The sequence below is a fragment of the Peromyscus californicus genome, unplaced genomic scaffold, assembly GCF_007827085.1.
Source record: "Peromyscus californicus insignis strain IS unplaced genomic scaffold, ASM782708v3 Scaffold_6__1_contigs__length_162567912, whole genome shotgun sequence".
Taxonomy (NCBI): Eukaryota; Metazoa; Chordata; class Mammalia; order Rodentia; family Cricetidae; genus Peromyscus; species Peromyscus californicus.
Window position 1 is genome coordinate 135,783,840 of NW_026294584.1, and position 19,225 is coordinate 135,803,064.

Consider the following 19,225-nt stretch of genomic DNA (forward strand, 5'->3'; position numbering starts at 1 on the left):
GCCGTGGACTCACCATTTTAATGTTAAAAAAACATAGTGCTGGGTGTGGTGGCGTACACTTTAATTTCAGCACTCAGGAGGCTGAGTTCCTGGCCAACCTGGCCTAGATAGGGCATTCCAGGACAGCTAGGGTTTGTCTCAAAAAATTGAAAAAGAAAATGAAACAGTTACTTCCAGTCAGGCATGGTAGCACATTTCTGTAGAAGCTGTGGCGGAATCTTTCTTGTAGCACGAATCTTAAATGGTCTTATTAATAAAAACAAACCTGGAACCAGGTATTGGGGTGAATGCTGGAAGATCAGAGAAGCAGAACAAGCCACAGCCACCTCACCTTGCCAATTCCTCAGCTGATCCTGTTTCCTCAGACTAGAAGCCTCTCAGTCCTCATCCAGAATGAATCTCAGCTGAACTGTTGCTCAAAAGCCTAAAAGCTTAACCAGCTCTAGTTCCTCATCCTCACGCCTTAAATACCTTTCTGCTTCCTGCCATCACTTCCTGGGATTAAAGACTCTTGTTACCACACCTGGCTGTTTCCAGTGTGACTTTGAACTCACAGAGATCCAGGTAGATCTCTGTCTCTGGAATGCTAGGATTAAAGGTGTGTGCTACCACTGCCTAACCTTTATGTTTAATATTGTGGCTGTTCTGTTCTCTGACCCCAGATAAGTTTATTAGAGTGCACAATATTTCGGGGAATACAATATCACCACAGAATGTGGAATTTGAGTCAGCCTGGACTATATAATGATACTCTGTCTTTATAAAAATAAGTAAATAAACACCCTGGTTAGTGATTACAAGTCATAATAGAGTTGTGAATCACCTAGGCCAACTCTTCCTCACTTTATAGACGGGATTACAAGTCATAATAGAGTTGTGAATCACCTAGGCCAACTCTTCACTTTATAGACGGGGTCTGATTGTCCTCCTTTCCCTCCCGTCACCATTGCCATCCTCGGGTTGTCCCAGTGCGTGGGTCAGGGTTGGGCTTACCTCAAGGGCGTAGATACCACTCGGCTCAGTCTGCTCCGTGGTCAGGCTAACTAATGTCTTGTCTTGTGCTTCACAGCTTTGAGCTGGATGACGATTTCACTGCCATGTATAAAGGTTAGTTACTGTTCTCAGCTGTTGTATTTCTGATGAATATCTTTTCATGGGAATGTGTCAGTTATGTTCTCTTCTTTGGCTTTCAGTTCTAGATGTGGTAAAGGCTCACAAGGATTCCTGGCCCTTCTTGGAACCTGTGGATGAATCTTATGCCCCCAACTATTACCAGATTATTAAGGTATCTTTGAAATTGTACTTAAGCATGTGTTTCTTACTTGGGTTTTATATTAATCATTTTTCTATCATAGTGACCAAGTGCCTGTTTTGGCTCACAGTTCAAAGGGTAGAGTCCATGGTAGCAGGCAGCTCTGGCTTCAGTACTAGGAGCTTGTTCACATCTTGGTGGCCAACCAGAACTTAGGGCCTGAACTGGCACAGGGTATAACTCATAAGACCCAGCCCACAGTGGCCCACTCCCTCCAAGTAGACTCAACTCCAAAAGGTTCCACAGCCTCATAAAGCAGACCACTAGCTGGAAGACCAGCTATTCAAACTCAAGGATCTGTGAAGTCAGTTCATATACAAACTGTAACATTATTGGGTGTTTGTTTATTTTTCTCTTGCTTTTATGTCCTCTTTAAAATCAGGACTGCTGAATGGGAGGACACAAACACACAATTTTTAACTTTGTTAAGTTTTTTAACTTAACTTTGTTAAGTTTGGTTTGGTTTTATTTTAAGACAGGGTACCATGTCTCCTCGGCTAGTCTCGATATGTAGACCAGACTGACCTCAAACTCAGAAAGATTGGCCTGCCTCTGCCTCCTGAGTGGTGGGATTAAAGGTGTGTGCCATTACTCTCAGCTCTATCAAGTTTTTGAGAAGTTAAAATGCCAGGATTCCTTTTTCTCCTAGAAACTGATTTAGGGATGGTGAGTAGCTTTTTGGTTTTGTCTTGTTTTGAGACAAGGCTTTGCTCTGTTTGTTACCAAGACTGGCCTGAAACTCAGTATGTAGCACAGACTATCCTCAAACTTGTGTCAGTTCTTCCTCCTGACTTGTAGTGCTGAGATTAAAGTCACTGTCCTTTATAGCGTGTTTTAATTAAAGTGATATATGTCCTATTGTAGATCCCCATGGATATTTCAAGCATGGAGAAGAAATTAAATGGAGGTTTATATTGTACCAAGGAGGAATTTGTAAATGACATGAAGACCATGTTCAGGAATTGTCGGAAATACAATGGAGACAGCAGTGGTAGGTGGACGAGTGTCTTTTGCGCTGATGTTACAGTGGGGGTGACATGCTCTCTAGACACGCACACCTTCCTTCTGACTTCACTCTTGTTTTCTGTTTTCAGATAGTCTCTGTAGCCCAAGCTTACCTTGGATTTTTTTTAAGTGTGCATGAGTGTTTTTTAATGTTCACCACATGTGTGTCTGGTACCCACGGAGGTTAGAATAGGGTGCTAGATCCTCTAGAAATGGAGTTATGAATGGTTGTAATCCACCATATGGGTGCTGGGAACCAAACCCAGGTCCTTTGTGAGAGTAACGAGTGCTCTTAACCTCTGAGGCACCTCTCCACCTCTTCCTTGAACTTTTGATTGCAAAGTGTTAGAACCTCGGGTGTGCCACCCTGCTGGTGTATATTTTGCCTTAGGACTACAAACAGAATATATACTAAAGGCCATGGGTTGGTTGTTCCAGCTGTGCCAACAGTGCCCCAGGAAACACGGTCTAGCCTCTGGACAAACAGTCTAGCAGAGGTCTGGTCTAGGCTGTCCTGGGCCTCTTTGCTACAGACAAGATTGAACTCAAGCTATTTGGTTTGCACAGGAGATGGAATCTAATGCTTCCTGAATGCTCAGCAAGCACTCTACCACTGAGTAGCATCCCTGGTCTTAAAGAGTTTTGAAAAATGGCATCATAACTTTCTTTTTTTGTTGTTTTGTTTTGAGACCATGTTTCTCCATGTAGCTTTGGTGCCTGTCCTGGAACTCACTCTGTAGCCCAGGCTGGCCTGGAACTCACTCTGTAGCCCAGGCTGGCCTGGAACTCACAGAGATCTGCCTGCCTCTGCCTCCCGAGTGCTGGGATTAAAGGCGTACGCCACCACTGTCTGGCCACATCATATCTTTCTAATGATCCTGAAACTCAGGACGATTCATGTATCAACACAAATATTGTAGCCTAAAAAACAAAGCAGTTTTAATTATAATCCTCAGTAGTTTGGGTAACTTAGCTTTAAAAGAATTAAATTTTTACTAGTTTAAGGTAATATACTCGAGTCACCTTTATGTCACAGACATTCAGCCTTGAGCAGAATACTTAAAAAGAAACCAGATCTTTATCTTGTGTCTGTAGTTCTACAGTGTAATATTCTCCAGAGGTAAATTAAAATCAGGCTTTAGCACAGTAGCTTTCCTTATTTAACTGTCAATAATTGTCTTCCATGTCTAGTAAAATGTGTACCTGGATATCAGTCCTCATGTCTTCCTTCTAGAGTATACCAAGATGTCTGATAATTTAGAGCGCTGTTTTCATCGGGCCATGACAAAGCATTTTCCTGGTGAAGATGGAGACACAGATGAAGAATTTTGGATCAGAGAGGATGAAAAACGGGAAAAAAGAAGGAGTCGGGCTGGTCGAAGTAGTGGAAGCCATGTTTGGACCCGCTCTAGAGACTCAGAAGGGCCCAGCAGGAAGCAGCCACCAGTGGAGAATGGAGGAAAATCACTGCCCCCTGCACGCCGAGCTGCCTCCTCAGGGGATGATCAGAGTAACAGTTCTATACAGCTCCCTTCAGAGGTGGGCACATCAAATGGCCAAGGCTTTTCCCACCCCCTGCACTGTAGCAGAGTGCCTAACCAGGCACCCCTTCTAAACCAGATGGTAAGAAAAAACTCACCTCCTCTAGCATTGTCTCCAAGCCAGTCTATGTAGGAATCTGAGAGCTAGTAACTGTATGGTCTTCAGATAACCCTAGAGCAGTGGTTCCTAACCTTCCTAATGCTGCAATCCTTTAATACAGTTCCTCATGTTGTGGTGACCCCCAGCCATAAAATTATTTTCATTGCTGCTTCATAACTATAATTTTCCTTCTGTTAAAAGTCATAATGTAAACATCTGATAGACAGGATATCTGGTATGTGAGCCCTTGTGAAAGGGTTGTTCGACACCCTCTGGGTCGCAACACACAAGTTGAGAACCACTGCCATAGATGGGTTATTTTGGTTTTGATCTTGGAGATGGGGTCTCTTTTAGCAAAAGATGGCTTCAGACTTGGCTGCTGTAATAGAGGCTGAGGCTGGCCTTGGAACTACTGGTGGTCCTGTCTACTTCACAAATGAGATGGTTTTTCTCATACATACTCTATCTCCCATGATCATTTAGACCCTCTTCTCTCTTAGTCCTTTGAATCATGTATTCTCAAAGTGGGCAAAACTTAGGATCAGAAAGGCCTGATGTTATGGTTCTTACAGTATTCCTGGCTACTCTGGAAGGCTGAGTTTGAGACCAGCCTTGGGTCACATAGTGAGACCCCAGTCTCAAAAAGAAAAGCAGAAGACATAAAGCACAGAAGCGCGTATATAGGCTACATATTATGTCTGAAACATTGAGATTTCTTTATAAGGAACTAGGCCTGTAGCTCAGTTTGTAGAGTACTTGCCTAGCATGGATGAGGTCTTGTGATTGATCCCCAGGACAGCATAATAATGGGTGTGGTGGTCCCAACCTGTACCGTGTGCACCAAGCTAGGGCTCTTACCCCATTAAACTTACTCAACCTCTTCTCTACTGCAAAGTCTGTCCCACTAGGTGAAGGGTCTTTCCAGCACTTAAGAGATGGAGACCGGAGGACCAGAAGTTCAAGGTTATCCTCTGCTACGCAGCAGGTTTGAGACCAGCCTGGCTTCATGAAACCCTGTCTCAAAAATGTATAAATAAATTACTATTCTAGGATGTGATTGGACCCAAAATGCTTAAAATGGCTCTATTTGTGGTGGGGAAGGTGATTTTCTTTCTTTCTTTTTTTTTTTTTTTAAGATAAGAGAAAGGCAGTCTTTTTCCTGGAAAGAGAAGCTGCTTTGAGATTAGGGCTATTCGTGGCGACAGGGTTGCATCAGTATGAGTCCTTAGGAAACCCCTGCTTTCCGTGATGACTCTCTTTCCTCATCCGCATTTCTGCTTTATTCATTGCCTTCAGAGGCCAGCAGCACCAGGAACATTTGGCTCTCTTCAAGGATCAGATCCCACCAACTTATATGGCTCCTCTCGAGTCCCAGAGGTGTCCCCAGGAGATTCCTTGCAGCACCCACCCTTTGCTATACAGGTAAGCAGTCTGCAAAAAGACAGCTGGGAAAGTTTTGCAGGCATGATTGAGAGAGTCTCTCCTTACTTTAAATGTAATTCAACCTCTTCTCTACTAAAAAAATCGGTCGCAATAGGTGAAGTGTCTTTCCAGTTCTTTCTTGTTCTGTGAGTGTGGTTATTAATGCTGCTTCTTACCTTTTTTATTGCCAGGCTCCAGTGGGAATAAGTAACCACCGAGGAACCCGGCTCAGTGCTCCTAAGGAAAAGATGTGCGGGGGTCTAACACACCTTTCCAGTATGGGATCCCAGCTCCCCTCCCTGCAGCTTGGGCAGATGAGTTGTCCCAGTCAAGATGGAAACATCTATCCACCAGCTCCTTTCCAGGCAGGATTTATTCCTTCTAGGCATGGTGGGACTCCAGCCCGACCTCCAGACTTCCCTGAAAGCTCAGAAATTCCTCCCAGTCACATTTATCATTCATACAAGTACCTGAATCGAGTACACCCTGCTGTCTGGAATGGGAACCATGGTGCTACGAACTCAGGACGTTTGGGGCCAGATGAGAAGCCCCACCTGGGGCCAGGACCCTCTCACCACCCTCCTACCCTTGGTCATGTGATGGATGCCCGAGTGATGAGACCACCTATCCCACCAAACCAGTGGACTAAACAGTCAAGCTTTCTACCTCATGGAGTTCCTTCCTCGGGGTATATGCAACCAGCCTGTAAGTCTGCTGGACATCGGTTGCAGCCACCTCCAGCTCCAGCACCAAGTCCTCTGTTTGGAGGACCCTCCCAGCCCCTCCGGGCAGTGCAAGGAGGGGAATCCATGATGGACAGTCCTGAAATGATCGCCATGCAGCAGCTCTCCTCCCGAGTCTGTCCCCCGGGTGTGCCTTACCACCCCCGCCAGCCCACTCCTCCCCAGTTACCTGGTCCCTTTCCACAGGCAGCTCATTCAGCATCAGTGTGTGTGTCAGTCCCCAAGCCTGCTTTGGACAACCCTGGGAGCACACAGGATATCAGTGAGACACAGGAGCCTGAGAATGACCGAGGTATTCTACAATGTCTTTGCTCGCGTATCAATTCATGAGTAATCTTTTCATACAGAATATGAAGATACATATGAAGTGATACCAAGCCCCTCCCATAAACTACTCAAGTTCGAGATTATTGAAGCCCTTTAGGTCTAGAGGTATCAAGAGCATAGTTAATGATTATATAACCAAAAGGCACTTATATGTGAGACAGACACTCCTTAGGAACTTTTGTGAGACAGAATCTGACTCTGGCTGTCTTGGAACTTTGTAGGCTTGTAGGCTGGCTTCAAACTCACAGAGATCCCCCTGGCTCTGTCTCCCAGTGTTGGAATCAAAGGTGTGCGCTACCATACCCAGCCTCTTTTTGGAACTTCTTTATTTAAGCCATTTAATTAGAACAAGCCTTTGCACAAGCTATTACCAGTAGTTTGTTTTTAATTGGGGGGGATCTTATAGGGAGTTAGTTTTCTCCTACTGTGAGTCCATGGCCGCACTCACGTCCTCAGGCTTGGCAGAGGTGCCCTTCCTGGACAAGCCATCCTGGTTGCCCTAGTCTGATCTCTTTCTGTACTTCAAACTCCTGGTGCCCTCATACCTCCATCTCCGAGTGCTGGGATCACAGGCCTGCACCACCACAGGCCCAGTAGTCTCTGTGTGTGTGTCTCTGTGTGAGGTGTTTTGTTTGGAGTTTAAGGATAATTTTATAGTTTAAAAGAAAACCCATATAGCAGCCTAGCTTTAAAACCTCAGCTGCTGCCCAAATGAGAATGGAGGAGAGAAGGAAAACCCCATGTCATTTAAGTTGGCATGGAAATCAGACACATGGCAACAAGCAGCAGTTCAGCAGGGAGGGAAGCTTTAGAGAAAGAGTAAGGAACCCCTAAATATTGGGGAGAGAGGGGTATTAAGAAAAGCTTGCTTAGAAAAGAGAAGAGCGGGACACACACACACACACACACACACACACACACACACACACACACACACACACACACACACACACACACACGCCATGTACACCATTAATCCCAGCACTCAAGAGGCAGAGGCAGGTGGAGGATCCCTGTGAGTTCCAGGACAATTAGGGTCGGCTGATACACAGAGAAACCCTGTCCTTTTTTTTTTTTTTTTTTTTTTTTTTGGTTTTTGAGACAGGGTTTCTCTATGTAGTTTTGTGCCTTTCCTGGATCTCGCTCTGTAGTCCAGGCTGGCCTCGAACTCACAAAGATCTGCCTGCCTCTGCCTCCTGAGTGCTGGGATTAAAGGTGTGTGCCATCACCGCCCGGCGAAACCCTGTCTTTTTGTTTGTTTGGTTTGGGTGTTTGTTTTTTCAAGGCAGGGTTTCTCTGTGTAGCTTTGGAGCCTGTCCTGGAACTCGATCTGTAGACCACACTGGTCTTAAACTCACAGAAATCTGCCTGCCTCTGCCTCCTGAGTGCTGGGATTAAAGGCATGTGCCACCACCTCCCGGCTAAGAAACCCTGTCTTTAAAAAGAAGAAGAAAGGGGGCTGGAGAGATGGCTGGGCAGTTAAGAGCACTGGCTGTTCTTCCAGAGGTCCTTCCAAAGGTCCCAGCAACCATATGGTGGCTCATAACCACCTGTAGTGAGATCTGGTGCCCTCTTCTGGCCTGCAAGGACACATGCGGACAGAACACTGTATAATAAATAAATAAATGAATAAATGAATAAACAAATCTTTTTTTAAAAAAAAGCATTAAATTCTCTTGGGGTTGGAGAGATGGCTCAGTGGTTAAGAGCACTGGCTGTTCTTTCAGAGGTCCTGAGTTCAATTCCCAGCAACCACATGGTGGCTCACAACCATCTGTAATGAGATCTGGCGCCCTTTTCTAGCCTGCAGGCATACATGCAGACAGAACCCTGTATACATAATAAATAAAGTTTAAAAAAAAAAGAAGAAAAAGTTAAACTTTTCTGAATAATTTCTGAATAATTCAGAAAATCTAGCAGACTGGCAGCCCTGCATGTCCTTAAGCCTCCGCTCACTATTTGTTTACAGTTGCTGTTGAGAATATGTTAGAGCTGGGTTTGAGCCTGTACAGGGAGAGCAACAGCGTGTTCTTTGTGTAGTTTATGTGTAAGTTGTGAGCCTTTGTCACTCTATGTGCTCCGTGTATGTACAGGAGCCTATAGAGGCCAAAAGAGGGCATCAGATTACTTGGCGCAAAAGTTAACAGGTTGCCGTCTGGGTACTGGGAACTGAATCCAGATCCTCTGCAGAGACAGTAAGCCCTCTTACCCTGAACCATCTTTCCAGCCTCAGCATTGTGTTCTTAATTGCTGACCCTCATTATGAAATGTTTTCCATGTCTGATTATTTCCATCTGTCTCGAATAGATAACAATGAAGAACAGTGAATTCTAGTGAAGGTTGAAGCAGTTTCTCAGTAGTAACACTGTTTAAAGGCCAGAAAGATAAAACTTTAGGAGAGAAAAGAATCTTTTCCTGCTTACTTGTATGTCCAGTATATAATTACGTGATTCTGTTTAATACTTGGCTGGGGAATGGAGTCACTTGAACTTCTATGGAAGGTGATAAAAATTCAATGTGAAATTGATACTAGCTCTGTAACTCAGACTTAAATCTCTTGGCATCTTTCTAGTCTGAGTGTTGACAACACAGAAGCCAAGACATATGCATTGTTTGGTAGCTTAGCTGTGCTGTGTTCTGCCCACAAAAGGAGGTGTGCAGACCCCCCAATACCATGACAACTTTCAGAGACTCGCTGTATCACAATCTCTAGCTGAGGTTGAAATTGCCGAATGTCATCTCAGCCTTGACCCTGCTCATGTGCTTGTCATGTTTTTTTCCATTACTCCATCCATTGATGTTGTCAGTTCAACAACTGATATACTGTTTTGTTCTTCTCCCTTCCCAGCAGAGCCTTTGCCTAGGCTTGAAGAGAAAACAGCAAGCGTTTGTGCTTCAGAGGGGGTGTACCTCAAACAGCTACCTCACCAGACACCTCCCCTGCAAGCCAACTGTACCAGGCAAAGTTCACCACAAGAAAGGGAAGCAGAGGGCTCGGAACTCAAAAGTGATGCTTCAGAAACTCCAGACACTTACAAAGCATCGAAGAGCAAGAACTCCTGGCCTTTGGACAGTAGCTACACCAGCCCAACTGTGCAGGGTTGTTTGAGAGACCTCTCTATGGTGGCAGACAGAGGGCCTCTACCTGAAAATGGGGTTGTTGATGAAACATCTCCTTGTAGGTCAGAAGGGAAGGGCCTTGGTGGCAGTGGTTCAGAAAAGCCACTCTGCCCCAGGGGTAAAACATTGCAGGAAACCATGCCAGGTGCAGGACAGAATGCGACTACACCTCCTTCCGCAGACCCCAATTTGATGACAGGCACTATAAATCAGTTTTCTCCCTTGTACATGCCTGGCCTAGAATACTCTAATTCAGCTACACATTACCATATGAATCCAGGTCTGCAAGGCTTGGGCCCTATGATGGGAGGAAAGTCCCCAGGATCACATCCTCAGCCCTTCTCTCCCAGGGGCTTCCAGCCTAACAGTCCCCATCCTGGACTCTTTCCCCAATACCGCCCCCAGCAGGGAATGAGGTATGCCTACCAGGCATCTTCTCAGCCCTCATACCACCCCTATCAGCGGACTCCTTATTACACATGTCCACAGGGCTTTTCTGATTGGCAGAGATCTCTCCCTTCGCAGAGAAGCCCAAGTGAAGCCCCAGGGAGTCACCCCCCACGCCCTCTCTTCTCAGATAAGAATGCCTTGTCTAGTCTGCAAGGCTGTGAGACACTTAATGCTGCCTTAACTTCTCCAACTCAAATGGATGCAGTGGCTGCTAAAGTTGTCCCATCTGATGGACAGAATCCTGGTCCAGAGGAAGAAAAGCTGGATGAATCTGTGGAGAGGCCAGAGAGTCCCAAAGAATTTCTGGATCTGGACAACCATAATGCAGCTACCAAGCGGCAGAGCTCACTGTCTACAAATGACTATCTTTATGGAGCTCCACCTCCACCTCTGAGCTCAGGAGTGACTTTTGGCTCACCTGCTTTCCCACCCCACAGTGTGATGCTGCAGACAGGGTCTCCTTATACCCCTCAGCGTCCAGCCAGTCACTTTCAACCCAGGGCATACCCATCTCCTGTAGCTGCGCATCCACCTCCCCATCCGGTGGCCACCCAGCCGAATGGCCTCTCTCCAGAGGGCCCCCTCTACCGCTGTCAGGAAGAGGGCATAGGTCACTTTCAGGCTGCAGTGATGGAGCAGGCTGGCACTGGAAGCGGAATAAGAGGCCCTTTCCAAGAAGTGCACAGACCATCAGGGTAAGGTTGCGTTATGTTTCTCTGAGAAAAGTAACAGTGGCTTTAAGAATTAAGATAATTGTCCAAGACCAAGAAACAGATGTGAATTACGACTTAGGAGATTAGATCATAGTTTTGTCTTTGCCGTTTTCTTCCCCTGGTGAAGATGAATCAGCATTTGCACTGTTTTTTGTTTGTGGTGGTAGGTAACTAACTCCAGACATTCCCTGTGAATTAGTATTTAAATTATTAGATTGTATTGTTATTTTTAAAAATATAAAAGCTTTCCGAGGGGTGGCGGGGCGGGAGTCGGCGAGGTGTTTTTGAAATAAGGGCTCACACTGTAGCCCATGCGAGTCTCAAACTCTCAGGAACCATCCTGCTTCAGCCTCCTAAGAACTGGGATTACAGGTGTGTGCCATCATGCCTGGCCTGTCAGGGAAGGTGTTGATATTGCACACTTAATAACTACAGTTTGATGGGGTTGGGGATTTAGCTCTGGTAGAGTGCTTGTCTAGCAAGCGTAAGGCCCTGGGTTCGGTTCTCCGCTCCGGAAAATAAAATAAAGTAACTGCAGTTTGAAATGCCTTGGGCAGAGTGGTCAGCATTGCTGCCTAGTTGACCTGACCCTGACCAGGGTAAAGAGGGTCTGCCTTAAGCCTGAGTATGTGTGCTTAAAGTCGCTTCTTACCGCATCCCTCCTCCTGACTGTTGAGTTTAAAAAAGTGAAACACGTCAAATGATGGTCTCGTGAGACTTTGTCAGCAAATGGATTGGTGGTGGTGCCTTTCTCTCTTTTCTTTCCTCTAGTTAGTTAGTTAGTTTGGGGGTTTTTTTTGAGACAGGATTTCTCTGTAGCGTTGGAGCCAGTCCTGAACTCTAAGAAACCTATACAGAGCTGGGTGGTGGTGGCGGCAGTGGTGGCACACACCTTTAATCCCAGCACTCAGGAGGCAGAGGCAGGCGGATCGCTGTGAATTTGAGGACAGCCTGGTCTCTGTGAATTTGAGGACAGCCTGGTCTCCAAAGCAAGTTCAGGACAGGTTCCAAAGCTACACAGAGAAACTTTGTCTAATACCATTCCGTTTAAAAGCTGGTGTGACCCTGCCACTGCCATCCCATCTTAACATCGAAAGCTCTCCTCATTTTTTACTCTTGTGATTGTTTTTGTGTGCTTGGTTGAGACAGGATTTTGCCAGCAACTTGGTCTGGCCTGAAACTCAGTCTTCTTGTCTCAGCCTCTCTGGTGCTGGGATTTACAGGTGTGTGCCACAGTCACTCACTCTGATATTTCACATTTTGCCTACTAGTTGGTGGGCGGGCAATATAGTTGTTGTTTCGTTTGTTTTTATGTTGAGGGGTCTTTGGTTTTTCAGACAGCATTCCTCTATGTAGCTCTGGCTGTCTGGAACTCTCAGTGTAGACCATGTGGCCTCTGAACTCACAAAGGTCCGATTGCCTCTGCCTCCCAGAAGCTGAGAATAAAGGAGTGTGCCGCCACCCCAGCTTGTTTTTGTTTTTGAGGCAGAGTCTTAGTGTATAACTGTGGCCTTAGAACTCCGAGGTCCACCAGTCGCTGCCTCCCAGTGCACCAGCCCTCTGCCTACTGATCCTGTACATCTCTGAGTAACTGCTTGTGTTTTGATGTTTTTCTTTGCCTTTTCCTTAATCCACCGGAGTTTACATTGCAGCCATAAATACCTTAGCATGTATCACCTGAGCCCTGCAGCACAGTCTCAGAGTGGAAGTACCACACCAAGGGAGAAGCGTGGTGGTCACTTACACATCACTATCCAGTCTAGGCTCAGTCTTTATTTCATTTCGTTATGTTTAATCTCTGTACAAATCTTTAATATCTTTGTCTTGTTCTCCAAAGAGTGTTCCCAATGTTGGATTTGGTTCATTGGCCTCTGTATTTAGCCTGTAGTGTACTTGGCTTGGGTACTTGCTGCATCACCCCAGGAAGCATGTTATTCCATTCTGTCCCAGTATTGATAATTCCAAATTTACCAGCTGGCTAATTACAGCAGTGTCTTTGTAGCTCAAGTATCTGTTCTCCTAGTTGGTCCTCATTAACACTTAACTGTTCCTTTCTTCTGGCTGTAGAATGCACATGCATCCAATCCAGTCACAGTCCTTATTCCCAAAGACCCCGGCACCTGCAGCATCACCGGAACAGTTGCCACCACATAAGCCCCCCACACTTCCTCTGGATCAGGTAAGAAGTACTAAAAACTAGAGCATTTCCTAGCTCTTGCAGGTGTAAGGAATAAATGCAGAATGGGTAACTTGAGCCCCAGGGTACTTCAGATTTCAGGTTCTAGATGTTGGGATATTTGCATAGACTTTACTATGAAGCCCAAAATGCTGCAGAATGTGACTTTTCTTTTATTGTTATATCTAAGCTTAAAAAGTTTTTTATTTCAGTGGTGTGTGGTGGCCCATGCCTTTAACCCAGCACTTGGGAGCCAGGGGCAGACAGATCTTTGAGTTTGAGGCCAACCTGGTCTACAGAGCGAGTTATAGATAGTTAATGAACTTCAACCTGTACCTGACCTCATTATTCTGAGAATAGGGGTTATTGTTTGGTTTTATTAGGGACTGAATAGTTTTATGTTCATGGGTTTTTATGATGCTGGAGAGTCCAGCCCAGGGGATCATGATTCCTAGCTGAGTGCTCTCCCTTGAGTTACACATTGGGGGGGAAGAGGAAAGTTTTTAGTTGGTAGTTTTTGTTTGTTTTTGAGGCAAATTCACTTACATGCCCTTAAACTTCTGGTTGTCTTGCCTATACCTCCCAAGTGCTAGGTTTACAAATGCACAACTACGCTGAGTATTTTTAATTTATCCTCTCTCCCCTCCCCCAAGCACCCAGGCCCTGGTCCACATAGGAGGAGGTCAAGGACTCAGGCAAGCTTCTGGGGGTCAATTAGCAGTATAAGCAAGCCTGTGTGTTTTTTTTGACATACTCAGTCATTGCTAGCCAATTGATGTAATTTAATATTGTTACTTTCAGAGCTAGTCCAAGGAGGAAATAACCCCCAAGGAAATGGACAGCTGCACATGAAGACATACAGGCCTTGGAGGATTTGGAGGAATGACTGCTGTGCGCCTCTGCGCTGCCATCCTGTTCCAGCTCTTCTGTGAAGCCTAGCATCCTCCGAGCTTGAACTCCTGGCCTGCAGATGCACACTCTAGATGGCTGACACAGGCCTGTTGCTGGGATCACCTGCACAGCTGACAAACTTAGCAAGAGCAAGGGGACCTGGAGTTCTTGCTGGCTTCTCCAAATCTCAAGACTCTTGTTCAGGGAAAAATCACTTTAACCTTGGGTGGAGGGTACATGTAAGGATGGAGTGGTGCTTTTAAACTTTCATGAGCAGCTAATCTCAGGTATATATTTGGGGAAGGGACTACTTGTAGTATTAATGTTTTTGCAGCTGGGTCCAGTTTACAGAATTTTCATGTTGCCTTTTTCTTTTTTTTTTTTTTTTTTTTTTTTTTTGGGTGAATGTATTGTATATAGAGTGGGACAGTCAGCAGGTGGGCACATGGAGGATCTGGGAGTCCTTCCCAGCTATGGCTGGCACACAGTACTGGAGTAGTCTCTGTCTATGTATAGTCAGGTCACACTGAATGCTTGTGGAGCTTGGAAAAGAGACCTGAAAGGTCTCAGCTTGTGTATGTCACTAATGTGTTTTCCAGCCAGCCTCGGAGACAACTCACTGCATCTGTCCTTCTCAGCGTTCATTCTCAGTTTGGTGGCAGGTGCTGTCTTGTGGCCTACTGGGTGTTTCAGCCAGAGGACAGGCTGCTCTCACTCTGGTGGCCCAAGTTCTGGATTCGGGAAAGCACGTCCCTTCCTGATTTTCTACCAACTCTACCAGATAGTTGTAAACCAGGAGTTTGGGCTCTCTAGAGTGTTTTACTTATTAGAAGATAAAGTGGCCTCTTCATGGGCCTGTTAGGCCTGTCTAGAAGGCCTCAACAACGCTTTCTAGCACACATCTGTGTTCTGTGAAAGTGACTACTCAGGTTTGTTATATATGTTAGTCTCAATAAAGAAATTGCACAGGTTTGAAGAAGGAAAATATATCCTATAGATTTACATTTGAATTTAGGACTATTTCAGTATGTATAGTTTTTATCAGTTTAGAGAATCATAGTAGACTCAGTCATATTGATTTAAAGTAGCTGTCAAGGGCTAGTTCTTGGAAATTATTTGTTGTGTCTGTGTTAGGAAACAATTTTACAGTATTAAATTACATTATTATGGATTTAGAAGTGAATTACACTGGATTTCCCCCTGCTTTAGCCCTCTGTATTTTATTTTAGCTGAGATATCACCAAAGTTAGGACCTATGTTCAAATTTTTTAATATCCCACACAGAATAAACCAAGGGAACTGCCCTGGCCCTGGAGTTGCAAATCTCTGTAAAAGAATATAATCTTACAGTATGCTTTGGGGTAGTAGAGATCTCCATAAAATACCAATCCAATCTAGATTAGAAGTTTAGGTGTGGGAGGGGTCAATGGGAGGTTTCCCTCCAGTCCCAGCATCCTCAGTAATTGCAGAATAGTCTTCCAAATATGTGAGGCGGGAAGGGAAAGAAATTGGAAACATCCACGTTGTAGAGATAATTGGACCATAGACACCTGCTCACAAATGATGGAAATGACGGCTTACTAACCTGCTGGTGGTGCTGACCCATGCAGTGTCTCCCAAGTATGGCACATACAGACAGGCAATTTTCTTTCCAACAACCTTGTTTTAATTTGTGTTTCCAAATCAACTGAATCAGAAGCCTAACACCCACATGGTCCAGCTTAGAATTAGAAGAGTAAAGAAGTCCGATCTGTTAGGTGGCTCTTGGCTGCTGTTAATAAAAGCCAGCCTAGTCTTAGGACTGCCGTTCTGTGTCTGCCACTGTAGCACAGGCCTGTCACTTCTCACAAGGGATGCTACAGCCATCAGGCCTCCGGTCACTAAGCTGAGTGCACTCTGCTTCCACCTCACCTCTGTTCCTGGGTCTAAAGAAACGCTGTGAACGATATTGGGGAGCAAGGGATTGGTGAGGTCCTTTACCCCTGGGTTTAGGGAGGACATGAAACAGAAAACTGAACTACTGCGTTAAGTTCTAACACTGAGAATTTGGTGGTGCCTAGTACTTACAGGACCTCGTCCTGTACGTTCCTCCTCTGGTCTGGCCCCAACTTTTATCTTGGAAGTGCAAGGTCCCCTGGAGCAGCCAGGACACAGTGCTGCACTCCTGTGAGCCCCTGGCCCACTCCTGCAGACCACAGCTTTTGTTTGCGCCTTTCTTCTTCCGGAGCTTCTCTTCCAGATGCAGAAAACCTCATTTACAGTCTGCAGTAGGAACCGGGGTTATGTGAGATTAATAGCTGGAATGTAGTACGTAAGGGTGACTTAAAATTCCACCTTGGACTAGGACCTGTATCCGTTGGTCACTGTGACCTTGTCAGTATGCCGACTCTCCATGGTCCCCAGTGACATAGCTGTGCATGATTGGAAGCACTCTTTGATTTAGTGGTAGACTTCCTTTTATCAAACTTAGTCATAACTTCGAAACTGTAGGGCCTAAAAGAAACAAGATTGAGAAAGAAAAGTAGAGCCTCTTAGAAGGTTTAGGGTGTATGTGTTTGTCCCCCAACCCCAGCCCTGCTGTGAAATCTGTTTAAAAAAAACAATTAGCAGGAGCTATTGGCTAAAACTCCTTGTTTATAAGAATGTAAAGAATAGGAGAAAATATGCAGGGTTCTTGTTTATGTAACTTTCCATTCCATCTTAAAAATAAAAGGACAGCCACTCTGCCTTCTGAGCAAGATTGGTTTTGGGTCTTCTGGTAGTACACCTGACTGAGCCTGTGGTAGTTCAAGCTGAGCCCAGGCCCCAGGCCAGCTGCTCTCAAAAGGTAAACCTCATGCTAGTTATATTAAACTGTCGATGGAAAACGTGTAGTCTCCACCCCTCAGCTCAATCCAATTTAAACTTTAAATGTCAGTTACTCTAGCTTCCTCCTGACTGAACATCTGGTGTTCTTGTCCAGTGGTGTTTACTTGCTGTGTGGTTGGAATGTATGTCCTCCTGGCATAAGAGGGTGTGCATGTTAACTTCAGCCTTGAACACACAGCCATCCCAGTGCAGTTCCCACCAAGTCTGCCACCAGCAAGGCCTCAAGTCATAGCGCTTGGTCAACCTTTTTTCTTTTAATGAATGTTCAAATCTGTAAATGATATAGTGCTCTTAAAACTTAATTTGAGTGGCTGGGGATGTAGGTCTGTAGTAGAACACTTGCATAGCATGTGCAGGGCCCTGTGTTCAATCCCTAGAACTACAGAGTAAAACAGACCTAAGGCAGGTTTGGTGCTATGGGTCTGTAACCCCAGCTCTGGAAAAGCTGGGGGGCAGGAGGATCACAAGTTCAAGCTTGCCTGGGCAGCTTAGTAAGACACTGTCTCAAAAGAGAAAAGAAGGGTGTGGTACAGCTCAGTGTTAGAGCTTTATGCAGCACGCATCAGGCCCTATCTTCAGTCCCTAGTAACACACACACACACACACACACACACACACACACATACTTGAAATTCCATGGGAAGTCTTAATGTAAAGTCCTAAACCCAAGGACAAGTGTCAAAATCCTCACCTGTTTCGGATAACCTCATTTGGTCTTCTAGAATTCTTTAAGTTCACTTCTTGGCCAGATTCCTTATATACTTAAGCCTGCTGTAAAGTTCCCTTCTGTGTATCAGTGAGTGTTCAGTTCTGAGGGTTTCTGGAATGCGGGTCCCTCTTGTCAACAGCTATGGTAAAGACACTTAGCATTTGGGTGTATTGTGCAGAGGCATTCTCCCCCCACCCCCATGAATTTACAGCACTGATTTAGTATAAATGTGAGCCAAGCATGGTGGTTCAGGCCTTTAATCCCAGCAGGCAGAGGCAGGCAGATTTCTGGAGTTCAAGGCCTGCTTGGTCTAGCTCCAGGCCAGCCAAATCGATGTAGTGAGACCCTATCCAAAAGAACAAACCCCCTAAGAAGTATGAATGATGAATGTGATTAGGACTTGGTGGTGAGAAGGCACTGGCCTACCTTTTTTTTGTTCAGTGCACTGGACTCTAGCCTCAGGACCTGAGGTAGGCCTTCCCATTGAGAAGATAGGCTGCATCCCTACTCACTGGTTGACACAAGCTTTGCTCTTGATCCCTCTCTGTTAGTCTTGGGTTAAACATACTCTCTGGGTGAAGTGGGACATTGAGCCTTCTACTGTCTAGGCTTAAATTGGCTGTTCTCGTCTCATCCTCTCCCCTTGGGGTTCAGAGGGGACAGCTGTATGGCTATTGAGTAATTTATCGCTCCACCTCATTCTGTAGCTGCTTTGGCCCCTTGATTTCTTTAAGCAGGGGTACTTGTCATTTGACTTGTGGACAGCTCCTGGGGCCCCGGCCACGCTCCTCCAGTCTGTACACAGTGTAAGACATTTGTTTCCTGCTACGAAAGTGAATGCCCTATGAACTGTCCTGGCCAGTACTGGAAAGGGAATGTATTTATTTTTATATTGTATATATTTTGTCATGGTCTGCTGGTTCCCTGTTTCACTGAGAGCGACAATTACCTCAATAGTTAGTTGGATATTGTGTGTTGGATAATTTTTTGGAAGAACTTTTTAAAAAGCTTTTTGGATCTTTGGAGATCTGTAGATTTATTTCCATATGAACTGGTTATTTTGTATAAAGTACATTGTTAAATTAGCAAGGCTTTGATGTGTGTGCCTGCTGTGTATTCATGTGTCACCTTTATCCTTAGGGCAGACTTCCTATTTCAACAGAGGTTTGAGCTAGGTTACAGTGCCACCACCTGAAAGCATCCACTTTAATCTCAATTAGATGCCAAGAATTTTCACAATGGTGCATGCAATCTACCAAGTGCCTAGACAGTAATAAAACTGGCTGCAGTCTTAACCATGGCCGGGAGAAAACCCATGGGTGCCCACTTCAGGCCTTTACCCTCACCCCAGCTACAGTACATGGCTGGTACAGATAGCCTCTCCCCAAAGGTGATTACCGTGATTACTGTGCCTGCATTGGCTGCGCTCCTTGCAGATCCTTTGGTGGGCAGTTAATGGGGACCTGTAGCTGAAGTTTTTCTGTGTCCCAGCCTGCCGGTGGGACACAGGACAAATCTTCTCTCAACTACCAGACCCGTAGCCACTCAGATCCAAGTAAACAGAGAGGCTTACATTATTATTTATAAACTGTATGCCCATTAGCTCAAGTTAATTACTGACTAGCTCTTACACTTAACCCATAATTCTTACTTATGTTTAGCCACGTGGCTTGGTACCTTTTCCGAGTTCTGCCTTCACATCTTGTTTCTCATGGTGGCAGCTAGCAGCGTCTCCTGACTCAGCCTTCCAGTTCCCACAATTCTCTTCTCTGCTTGTCCCGCCTATACTTCCTGCCTGGCTCCTGGCCAATCAGCATTTTATTTATACAGAGCGATATCCACAGCAGG

General features: G+C 45.4%; 1 protein-coding gene across 4 annotated transcripts in view; it reads left to right on the top strand.

The window, feature by feature from the left end:
• LOC128099140 (chromatin remodeling regulator CECR2) overlaps positions 1-18,462 on the top strand; it is a 114,558-nt gene extending 96,096 nt beyond the window's left edge. For 2 of the 4 annotated variants that reach the window (XM_052720841.1, XM_052720845.1), the window contains 9 exons: positions 1,070-1,107; positions 1,194-1,285; positions 2,177-2,303; positions 3,552-3,940; positions 5,255-5,380; positions 5,572-6,415; positions 9,299-10,715; positions 12,801-12,912; positions 13,711-18,462. In XM_052720841.1, the coding sequence (XP_052576801.1) occupies positions 1,070-1,107; positions 1,194-1,285; positions 2,177-2,303; positions 3,552-3,940; positions 5,255-5,380; positions 5,572-6,415; positions 9,299-10,715; positions 12,801-12,912; positions 13,711-13,716 (3,151 nt within the window). In that variant the 3' untranslated portion in view covers positions 13,717-18,462. The remainder of the gene's footprint in view (positions 1-1,069; positions 1,108-1,193; positions 1,286-2,176; positions 2,304-3,551; positions 3,941-5,254; positions 5,381-5,571; positions 6,416-9,298; positions 10,716-12,800; positions 12,913-13,710) is intronic. The other 2 variants (XM_052720844.1, XM_052720842.1) reach the window with 2 other exon arrangements.
• Positions 18,463-19,225: the final 763 nt, after the last annotated feature.